Genomic DNA, 11776 nt, shown 5'->3' on the forward strand with positions numbered 1-11776 from the left:
GCCCTGTTTTCATAATATTTCTGTCTCTGTAGCCAATCCTGTCTCTGTATGAGGCAATATTCCTGTTTGATGGTAATCAGAACTCAAAATCTTTTAAAGAAGAAATAATAGGTTTTGTAGGGATAAAAAAAGATCTAAAACTCAAAGGCAATAATTTAGACTAACTGTACAAAATTGTGCAATATTTGTGTTGTAGAAAATATTAATGGGAGGAGGAGAGCAGTCTTATATTGCTGGAGATTGAATTGGCATTAAGAAAGGCATGTTTCTTTTGAAGATCAGCACTGATTACTTTTCTGTTCCAAGGGTTCAGATTAAGGGTGGATAACCATCTAACCTATAAATGTGATTGCTCTGAGCTTCATTATAAGATATCAAACTCTTCTGGACCACATGGGATTTATTTCTAGTTTTTCTTCCTGATTTTTATCACTGTTCCCTAGTATTTGTTTCTGTGACTGGATCGGATTCCCAAGATCTCCTTTCACTTCCAGAAGTCCAGATCCAGGGGATTTAATTGTGCTATCTTTGTAGGTTCAGGCCTTGTTGCCATCCACTCACACATTTCGAAATAAAACAATCGGATTGTGTTGTTTGCACCGGCCTACTGGAATTGCCTTTCGAAACAGCCTAGCCACAGATCCAAGGAGCTCGCTGCGGTGCACTTTATCCATTGAAATAGCAACTCGATCCTTCAGCAACCCACGGAAATTTCGGGCACTAGTCAGTCCCAGCCTATACCCAAAGAACGAAAGGAGCTGCGTACGAAAGATCCATCCTCCCCACACCCCAGATCCTCCATATTCAGGAATGGAGGGGAATGACACCGCCTCATTTTTTTAAACACTCCTACTCGGTTAGAAAGGACTTGGTAATTCATTTGGAATTCTTTGCATCGGCCGCGAGGGCTCCTGCTCTCCTTCTCGAGAAGGCTCCGAAGAGAAGCCTCAAGCTGCCTTTGGCGCTGCCTCGCTCTGGTTCTGAAGCTCAAATGGGACGGATCGTGAAGAATAAAGAGGGCTACATGCTCCGAATCGGGCATAGTTATACCACTTCTTTGGGCAAAGAGGACCGGCAAGATCAATTAGTAAGAATCCCGCAGTTTCGAGGGAGACCCAGTTCAGGGAACGGAGAGCCCCGAAACGCGGATTTTCGCAGGGTCGAGAACCGTCACACACTGGAGGGCATGGCGGAGGCGTGGCTTGCTGCTCCCCTTCCTTCCTTCCTTCCTTCCTTGGCCATCCCTCTGCTGCTCTGATTGGCCGCTCCCTGTCCAATCAAATCTCAGAAGAAACTTTTTCTTTTTTTCTCTCCGAGGTAAAGAAAAAAAAAAGAGAGTCCGGGAAGCTGATTTTGCTGAAGGGTCGCGGGCGGGTGGATACTTTTCATTTTCCCCCCTTTTCCTTTTTCTGGGGTTTGTGTGTGTGTGTGTGTGTGTTTGTGTTTGGATGTGGGTGCGCGCGCGAGGTTGTTTTTTTGTGGGGGGTGTTGTTATTTTGTTTGTCGCGCCTGGCTTTCGCAGCGCGTGGCTTGAGCTCTGCGTGGCCTCGTTTCGCCTCCAACGATGCGGCCAGCAGGCCAAGAGACATTTCGGCGTTGAGCTCTCCAGGCTGACCAGAGAAAAGGGGGCAGTTTACTTCTCACTGGTTTGCTGACTGGCGACGGGTCGGTGGGAGCACACAGTTACTGGGTCTGTGGGTCCATCTGGCCGATTAAAAGAAGCTGAGACAAGAGCGGGTGGCCGCCGGATCGGCAGGATGTACACTGCCGGACTCGCCCCGTTTTATGCTTCCAACTTCAGTCTGTGGTCGGCGGCATATTGTGCCCCGGCCGGCCCCGGCGCTGGCGGCTGTTTCTCCTTGGATCCCTCGGGGCTCAAGAAACCGTCTTTCTGCATCGCGGACATCTTACACGCTGCCGCAGGAGGAGAAGCCTCTGTGGACGGCCTGTCCGGAGGAACCGCGGCTAATCTGGCCTCCCATTTAGGTGGAATCCATGCCCATGCCCAGTACCGCGGCGCCGCTTCCCCGCTCAGACCAACCCCCATGGTGGCTCCGGACACTTCAGTCGCCTTCGCCACTAGGCTGTCACCTCTCTCGGCTACCTACCACAACTCTCATCCTCAGCACCAGCGCTCTCCCACAGGGGGCTCCGGCGGGGCTGCACGAACCCCGGGCGGAGGGCAAAGCCGCCAGACCCACCCTGGCTCTGCAGCCGCTCCCTCTAGCAAAGACTTGAAATTTGGGATTGATCGCATTTTGTCTGCCGAGTTCGACCCGAAACTGAAGGAGAGCAACACTCTGAGAGGTTAGCTTTTTTTTTTTGCTTTCTCCTCCCTTCTGGAGAACTGAAATTGTTTTCTTAAACTGTATGTGCAACAGGACGTGTGTGTGTGTGTGTGTGTGTGTGTGTGTGTGTGTGTGTGTGTTATGGACAGAGAAGCAGCGCCTCTTAGAATTTGAGCATAATAGTCTCCGGTTCTTGCAGGGTCTTTTCACAAGTCCTTTAGAATAGATGGTCCCTACCGTCTCTTTATTTGAAGGGGGCTATATATGTAACCTTCCCAGTTCAACTGGGAGGTCAACCCCATGTGGTCCTGCTGTGAGGTTGCGGACCCTTGCTTACAGCCTGCAGAAAGGGTGGGTTGAAGTGGGGAAAAGAGTTTACAGAAGGACCCGTTTTGGTCATCTTCAGTTATTAATGCCCACACTTTTACATTAGCTCAAAAAGATTGCGGGTGGGTGGGAAATCTGACTATAATCAAGTGTAACTTCAAAATCAGCCCTTTCCAGAACTGGGGGAAGGAACTTAACTGCTGCGGCTGGGATATTTCTGTTGTTGCTCAATGGAACAAACAGTTGAGCAATTGGATTGCTTAAAAATTCAGAAATCTTTGGAAGAAATTCAGGCCAGAGTTTCCTTCCAGAATGTATTTACTTGGAAGTAAGTCTCATTGATTTGGACTGGACGTTGCAGTTCTAAACTAATTGAGTGGCTTTTCTCTAGGGTCACATAGTATCTGAATTGTCGGTACACGTAGACCTGTTTTTTGACTCCCAAAATTGGGAATAAGTCCCCCTTGAGGTAAATGGGCTTTCTTTCTGAGTAAGCATTTGTAGCTTTGCACTGCCTATCTGTGAATGGATTAATTTGGGTGTTGGAGATAGGAGAACCAATCTGTCTTCATGAGCAAAGTCACCCCATTATTGCTTATGATGAGAATATTTATGACCCAAAGGAAAATGATCTCTGATTGCACTTAATGTTAAATATCTTTGTGGATTATGAGAAATGCAAACTGCCCAAGAAAGTTTTATGTCCCAGGAGATAAGGAGGCAGACAGGAGAGCTGCGATTTAATTGTAAGATCACATCAAATCTGGAAAAAAAAAAAACACCAAAAAACCCTGAGTTTGAATTTTTGAGTTGGTGGCCTAAGCTCCCACATGGTGAAAACTGGTTTCTTTGGATTGAAGCCCACTGGCCCAATCCGTAGTTAAACATCCATGGGCTTTTTAACCTGTCAGGTAAATCAATCTGTTGGTCCCTTTGCAACCAAATTTAGAGAGGTTCAGTTAAAGAATGTGCTGAATCAAGCAAGGGAGAATGGTCTATAAAGGTCTGTCACAAATGTGAATTGCCCTTTTACTTTAAGTGTAGCTACTTCACATTTGTAAAAAAAAAAAAAAAAAACTAAGAAAAGCAGTTAGGTTCTTTGTAGAAATATCTTATTTTGGCTGCCCTGCCTGAAATAATGCAGGATTTGAGCCCTTCAGTCTTCCTTTGTTTTTCCACTTCCCTCCACCTATCCTTGGAGTGGGAAAGATTACCCCAATCAGATCAACAGCACTGCAGTACAAATGGCTATATTAAATGGGAAATGTAACTAGGGAGAAAATGCTCTTATAGCCACCCTTATCTGCCTGACATGTGGCATCTAAGGCTGAAAGAGGCACCCAAGAGGTTTCTGGAGAAGTTCTTCCTTGGTTTGGGCCTAACCTGTCACCAGAGAGGTGATTTCAGCTTGTCTTGAATGGAACTGGATTTGATTTTAGAGTTCAATTTTGGCCTTGGATGAGGAGCACATGATGTGAGCCTCAGAATGGCATTTGTGCATAGAGGAGTTTGTCAGTTTCAGGTCTGTTGGGGGTCTCCAAACTTTCAAAGGTGGCCTTGGAGTCTCCCCACTTCCCTATAGGCCACCAGGGCTTGCCACCAATGGGCTGTGGCCGAGGTATGTAGAGAGGGTTGGGACCTGCACCATTCTGCTAGTCTTGTAACAGAGCTCTCCTTGTTCCTGTGCCCACAGATCTGACCTCTTTATTAACCGCCAGCCGCCCAAGCGGGGTTCATGTCCCCACATTACAGCCTCCGTCCGGCCAGTTCTTCACGTCTCTAGAACCCATTAACGAGACTTCTGGGGTCCTGGGACCCTTAAACACAACCCCAAGGAATTCCGTTCAGCACCAGTTTCAAGACACTTTTCCAGGTATAAAAACTCATTCTGAACATGGATCAATCCCTCTCTGCCACTCTCAAAGTGAGAGTGAACCTGGTTACCTTCCGATTTTCCCATCATCCCTAGACAATATGGCAATTTTTGCTGGTTAAAATTTAGTCCCTTTGGAAAGCACCCAACTGAGGAAAGTAGATTGATTTTTTTTTCAGGGGTTGCTTTCTTGCTCACTTTTACTCTTGAAATAAGGATCATTGAAATAAACCTATGGAAGGCTCAGCGCTTGCAATTAGGATTCCTCAGCACCGGATCCTAAGCTCGTTATTTGTTTCAGCAGTGCTTACTTCCACGCAAATGGATCCTGGTTATGGATGGCCCCTTTGACAAGCAAAAAGACTCCCAACCTTAATCTTAGGTGTGAAAAAGCAGCTAATTAAAGACTGTTTCTTTGCTCCTGACTTAACTGACATCCTCTCGGGGCTATAATTTTGGAAGGCTGGGATTGTTAACGTGGCCAAGAAATTTAGCAACATCTGGAAGATCGAGGGTAAAGGCGCTGACTTTCAAGGAGAATCAGAGCCAAGGAATCCTTAGAGAGGCGTTAAATAGACTAGCGATCCAGCAGCATAAGACAGTCCAAAGAAAGAAGGAATTGTTGGGGCGGGCCGCGTTATTTCAGGCGCAGCAGCGGCAGCAGCACAGGGTTCTTTTGCAACCACTGAAAGACAAGATTAGTGATCCTTGACTACAGGAACAGAACTATTCTTAGCAGCCGGCTTCTACTGGAGAGTTTCTTGGAAAGTTAGCCCCCTTGGACGTACTTTCCCTGCAAGCGGGGCAGCGGGGATTCGACTTTTATCCACTCATGATCAGCTCCTTAAATGCCTGTCTCTTCCTCTTTTTTTGTTCAACCTTCCAGGTCCGTATGCGGTGCTTACGAAAGACACGCTGCCTCAGACCTACAAACGGAAACGCTCGTGGTCCCGGGCAGTTTTTTCTAATCTCCAAAGAAAAGGGTTGGAGAAACGCTTTGAAATCCAGAAATATGTTACCAAACCGGATAGAAAACAATTGGCCGCCATGTTAGGGCTCACAGATGCTCAAGTAAGGATTTTTTTTTCCTACTAAAAAAAAACCCCTTTTGACTAATTTATCTGTAGCCACAAACCCGACTGAGAAATTTAGCTGTGATTCTGCTTGGACGTCTATTATAAATCTCATCCTTCCACAGGCTGTTATTTGTTAAAGTTTAAATGCTAATTATTTAAAGCAAAGAAAATCTGTCACCTTAGCAAAGAAATAAAACCCACATGCTCCTATATTTAACACATAGCAAATAGTCTTGCCCACTTCACCTTTCATGAACAACACCCACACCATAAGTGCTGTGTGGTATCCCAATTTCTTACTCACTGGACAAACGTTTCCAGAGGAGGAACTCTGAATCCCATACAGTGGTTCTACAGTAACATATTACTGAAAGTGTTTTTATTCCTCGCTTATTCCAAAATAATTTCTGCTGGTTTCAACATTTCAACAGCCTCACTACCATAGCATTATTATAGTTGGGGTGGCAGAATACATGGAGCTGGGCAGCTAAATCATCAGGGCACATCTGCACAGCACAGCAAGTCATAAACAAAAATAATAAATTTAATTCAGTGTAGCGGGTTAATGGTGTTGTGCAACTGCAGCCCTTAAGATTTTGCCTGATTTGGTTAAGATTCATGGCTGAATTCAGTCACCAGTCCTTGAATTCAGGAAATTGGATGTGAAATGGACTTCTTACATACCTGTTAACAACCTCCTTCATATTTATCCATCTTCAGAGAAGATGAAATGCTGTCTCCCAAATTTGTCATGTAACATATCTGCACACCCTTACTGAACAGAGTGTATGTTTGCGCAACAGTCACACCAGTTACAAATCAAGCAACTATTAGCCAACATGTTAAGCCTAATTTTAACCTTGCTTAGATTTTGTGGGTCTGGAAGTGTATACATGATGGAATGTTGCATAACCTAACTATTTTATGGTTCAGTGTATTGGGGAACAAAAATAAAGATCAATTAAATAAGCTGTTAAACTCGGTAGATCTTGTTTGCAGAAGGTGGTTTAAGTGGACAGTGTTTTATGTGTGGGAGAGGCGCCTGCAGGGCAGAAAAGAACAACTTAACCACCCTTCCCCCACCAACCTCTGGGTGCAACATAAGCAATTTGTTTCTACATGTCTTCGTCCTGAGTAAGACAAGGCAGTAAATAACACGTCTAGCAGGACCATAAATTAGGTCCGAGATTGATCTGTCATTACAGCCGAAGTGTTTATTTTGGCTGCTAGGAAGTGCCAGCAAGAAAGAAGGGACAACTGGCTGAGAAGAAACCAAAAATAGGGACAACTGCCATTGACTCCAGCCTAATCCTGTGGAACTTAGTCCGCAGTTTAGTCCTGAGCTTCATATTTTTTTCTTCTATTGATATAATAGGAGAAATTGGACAAATGCAAGTCTCCCCCCATCCCCCCGAGTTTTCCATCATGCTGGGTGAGAAGGGATCTCTGTTTTCTTCCCGTTCATTCACAAATGCCCATTCAGGCTGAGTGTGGGTTGAAGTTTATAAGCCGAGAAGTCTGTTTTTTAAGGAAGGAAAATTTCCGGGCACTTTCTGTAACTAAAGTGTAAACTGTAGGAAAATGCCAATACTATTCTCCTAGCAGCCCTGTGGATTCAAAAGACATTGTTCAAAAAAAAAGGTGATTCTTATTACCACATATAAGCCTTGATTTATCATCCAGATTCATTCATATCACAGACACGAGAAATCTGTGGATGTATAATAATGGCTGGCTGAACTACATTTCCCAGCAATTCCAGCCAGGCTAGTCAATGGTGGTGGATATTGGAGGTTCCTATAAAGAAAAAGTGGGATGGGGTAGACAGTAGAATAATATTTAATGAAATAATATAATCATAGAAAATATTCTATGTTTTTACTTATTTTAATATCTTTTCTTTGGACAGACACACAGACATATTGTACTTTATTTGTAAAAAAATATCTCTGGGAAAGCAGACATATTCTTAACTTTCCTGAACTCACTTGAATTATTTAATTGTGCAATGCTACAAATGGCTTCTGAGAAGTAATTTCCACTGAGTTAACTGGATGTTCTCCATGGTAAATAGATACTGCCTTAACCTTTCTTTGAAAACCAAGTTGACAACTTTAACCAGATCCCTCCATTTGTTTTAGAATCAGTGTTAAGATTAGTTACCAAGCTACATATGCTATCAAGATGGGCCCTCTTGGAATCATTATCAATGATAACTTTTTTATATTAACAAAACAAAATAAAAATGTAGTGATGGAAGTGCCAGGAAAATTATAAAAGCAGATCCAATATCAATGTTATTTTGTTTTAAAATGTTTAAATGTTTTTTTAAATGTAGGTATAAATGTGATAAATTGTCAGATTACATATACTTGATCCTCCTGTTGGAAGTGGAAAGGAACTTCAGTCGCTGAAGTAAAATCAGGCTGAGGCACATTCCTTGCTAGTTTCCAGAATTTAAAAAGCTGGGCTATTTGGTTAACATTCCAGCCTCAATCACCTGTAGACCACCCAGATTTTAACAAGAAAAATGGAATGGAGAACTAAGAAACGAAAAGAGACTTTGTAATTTTAATATCTAAAATGCAGAATTGTACAAATTAAAGAATGTATGTAATTTTGTTGTAGCTGGAGAGCAGAGAAAGACCCAGTTCTTCTGTCTCTGCATATCTCTCTAAGCCTATAGCAACTCAGTTTTGTTAAGAAAATCTAAACTAGTGACTTTGCCTGCAAATATTTCTGCAGAAAAAGGCTGGGCTCACTCTTGGAAACAGCAGGATTAAGAATTTGTGAAGTACTTAGATGGGAAGGAAAAACTAGGGAGTTCAGCAATTTCATTCCCCCATTGATACATTATTATTATTATTTTTGAAAATCCAAGGCATTTTCCTTTTCCTCTCTTATGCCTTTTTTGTCCACTAATGTCACCGACCTTGATAATGCCAGTACAAGGAAAGGCAAAACAATGAATTAGCACTCCAGATTCAGCTTTACCCAATTCCCTTTATTAGCTTGCATGAAAAGGGACTGGGAGAGGGGGCATGTGCCCAACTTTAAATCCTGAATTAAACTTTGGAACCCATCTCCTTTGTGAGGTCTGAACAATTATGTTGCTAATGTTTTAAGAGGACCAAGGAAAGTGAGCCCAACCTCCAGATTTTATCAGGAAGAAAAAGAGGCAGAGAGGAATGGATGCATTCTGCTCAGGTAGCATGAACACTTGAAGTAGTTGTTGTGCTTTCAGCTAGTCTTGACTTCTGACAGCTACCTGAGCACATCCCTGCAGGGTTTTTTTTTGGCAAGATTGTGGGAAGTGCTTTGCCACTGTCTCTTTCCTAGACTGAGAGGGAGCTCAAGATCACCCAACTCTCCTTGTTCTAGCCTGGTGCCTTAACCACTAATCAAATTTACTGAACCCTAGGGTAAGACTCCCCAAATGCCCAGCAATTGTGAACTGCTTCTCTCCCTACCAAAAGCACCTCCACCCTAGGCAGCACCTTCCATCCCTGAGGTGATATAAAGCCCAACAATGGTTGGAAAACGGCCCTAAATTTTCATTTGAAAACACAATCCTTCCCGAATTACTGTATTGTGCACTTATTTCTATATCCAGGAAGAACTAGAATATTTCACTCTTAGAAAAAAAAGTTATCCCAGACCAGGGAGGGGAACTATTACAAAATGGAGCAAATGCCTGTCTAGCCCGGGTTAATTTTGAGCCTCTCCTTTCTTCTTTGTCTCTCCTCTCCCCAAGCCTTTGCTTTGTCAATCTTTTTGTTATCACATTGGTGTATTTATTCTCGTTGTGTTCCTTTGTCATAGTTTACTTGTGTTCCGTTTACACGCCCTTTCATTTTTCTTCCTTTTCATTATTGTATGCCGCCTAGAGTGGCCTCAGGGCGAGATTAATTAATCAATACATAAATAAATGTGCCCACAGGTGAAAGTCTGGTTCCAGAACCGGCGCATGAAGTGGCGACATTCCAAAGAGGCGCAGGCGCAGAAAGACAAAGAGAAAGAGCCGGCCGAAAAGGTGGCTGCAGCCGGAGCGGCTCTCGGGCCTGGGCCAACGGGTGAAGGTGAGCTTGAGCGGAGCCCGAGCCACTCGGAAGGCGAGAGCGACAGCAGCGAGGCAGAATCCCTGGATCTGGAGCTCGGTAGCGACGCGGAACGGACTGAGGCCGGAGGGACCCCCGATCAGGCCATGCAGCGGCACATGTCGGAGGTGCACCCACCCGCCGGTTCAGAGACCGCAGCTCACCCCGAGCCGCCACCTGCTCTCCCGGGCCTGGAGAAAGGCCGAGAGCCTCTGCGGTGCCCCGAGCCTTCGTTTTGCCTGCGGGACTCTCCGTGATGGCCTCCCTTCGGCTCCAGCTCCGAGGGCCCAGCCTGACAAGCCTCTTGGATGCGGGATAGTAACTCCTAGTGTGGGCGGAGCGCTCCTGAATGGGTTCCGGGGGGAATTGACTTTGAACAGCGGGTGGAGCTGGGCTGCCTTCGGAATTGGGGCCCTGTCCCTATATGGAGTGTGCGGGGGCGGGGGCGGCTCCCCAAAAGACACGGGGCGGCCCAGAGGTGATCCTGCAGGCCTCCAGACGGCGCGCCCTGAACGGGTCCACTCAGGTAGGCAGGGAGGGAAGTTGGGCGCCTTCCCAGCAAAAAGTCCCCCGGCCACGAAGACTTCTGGTTGGAGGAGCTTAGCAAAGGCCAAGGAGGAGGTGGAGGGAGGTTGGCTTTTGCAGCCTTCGATTCTCCTCAGGCTCCCTCACCCTGGCAAATGGTTGCTTTTGCCGAATGACTTGGAGGAAGTTGGAGAAAAGTGGATTGTAAATAAAGAGTTTCTTAACATTTTAACGGGTATTTTTATTCATGGCAAAAGTAGGCTAGTTGCCTTAATGGTCTGACAGCTGAGTTGCTGATTCTAACTTACCTGCCTCACCTGAGCATGGATTCCCCACCTCCCCAAATCTCCAATGTCTGTGTCCCCCAATAGGATGGTGTGTAATAAATACTTTGAAGAAAGGTAGGCAAAGTTTGTTCCAAATTTTTCCTGAATGAAAACCGAAGTTGTAGTATAGGAAAGCAACCCTTTCAGGGATTTTAAATTTCCCTATTTATTGAAAAGCAAGGATTTCATATCAGGCTCTGCATTTAATTGCTGTAGTTACAGTGAATGACTTGGTGATAAGCAAATGGCACTTAAAAATCCACTAAATAAAATTTGGAGCTAAAGGTAGAATGCCAACACATAGAGGAAAATGCAGATTAATTTAATGGAGGTGAACATGCGGATGTGGTTTCCAAGCAATTTAATAGCTGCATCCCTTGTATATTCATTTTAACAGTCTGTATCTCCATGAAATTTATTTCTAAATGCATAGGGTTGGGTTCCACCTACTTTGGTATACTTTGGAAAGAACATCTTCATAATTATATCATTTGGTTAAAGATTCAGGCATGCTCATGTTTCTTACTTTAAATTTGCTTTGAATAGGGGAAAAATTAATTTCAAAATAGTCATAGCCAAAAGAAAAGAAAAAGGCAGTTCCCCTCCACAAGTAATTTATGCTCTCCATTGTTGGGTTCTTCAGAAAAGTCAGTCTGAAACTGGAAATTAAGATACAAATGCAATTCCAATCCCAATTATTTGAAACTTAGTTGGTAATAAAGCAACAAAGCATAAAGTTCCTTCCTCTCCAAGCATTTTGCTCCTTCTGCACATTCATCTGAAAAGGAAAGAAACAGCATTGCAAACAGTGAAATTGTGTATTTAGGAATAAATTGGGTCTGGGGAATAAGAGATAGGACAAAACTGACTCTTTTTAATTCATCCTCCACTATTTCACTAGCAGCATCCAATTTAATGAGGCAGCTGAATTTGAGAATAATATTAAGAGTTTTGCTACATTTTAAAAATGAATAGATTCATTACAGATTGAACTCTCATCTAAGATTTTAAAAAAACTAATGTAGAACAACAATAATAGTAAACATCAGGGTAAAGAGAAGTAAAAAGTGCCAGAAAGTAAATATGGTTTTCTTTCACTGGCAGTAGTAGTTGCTAGATGGTTGTACAGACTTTTTTTTTCATTAATGAAGATAATATTTAGCTGTGTTCAAGCCTCAGGAAACAAAGTTAATCTTTGATGGAATACAGCTCAGCCTTTCATGTTGAAATGGGGGAATAAAATGAAGGGATAGATATATGTACA

At 43.8% G+C, this 11776-nt stretch overlaps 1 protein-coding gene across 2 annotated transcripts; it reads left to right on the top strand.

Annotated features, from left to right (window-relative positions):
- Positions 1-1332: 1332 nt before the first annotated feature.
- HLX (H2.0 like homeobox) lies at positions 1333-10418 on the top strand. 2 transcript variants are annotated; one of them, XM_026695725.2, is made up of 4 exons: positions 1333-2307; positions 4309-4488; positions 5375-5559; positions 9505-10418. In XM_026695725.2, the coding sequence occupies exons 1-4, from the start codon at positions 1758-1760 to the stop codon at positions 9916-9918; spliced, it is 1329 nt and encodes a 442-aa protein (XP_026551510.1). In that variant the 5' UTR covers positions 1333-1757; the 3' UTR covers positions 9919-10418. The 2 variants fall into 2 exon arrangements, with proteins under 2 accessions (XP_026551510.1, XP_026551512.1); XM_026695727.2 differs by lacking the exon at positions 4309-4488 and having other exon boundaries at positions 1347-2307.
- The last annotated feature ends 1358 nt before the right edge of the window (positions 10419-11776 follow it).

This window comes from Pseudonaja textilis, chromosome 1, assembly GCF_049901715.1.
Source record: "Pseudonaja textilis isolate UNSWEBS1 chromosome 1, rPseTex1.2, whole genome shotgun sequence".
NCBI classification, from domain to species: domain Eukaryota; kingdom Metazoa; phylum Chordata; class Lepidosauria; order Squamata; family Elapidae; genus Pseudonaja; species Pseudonaja textilis.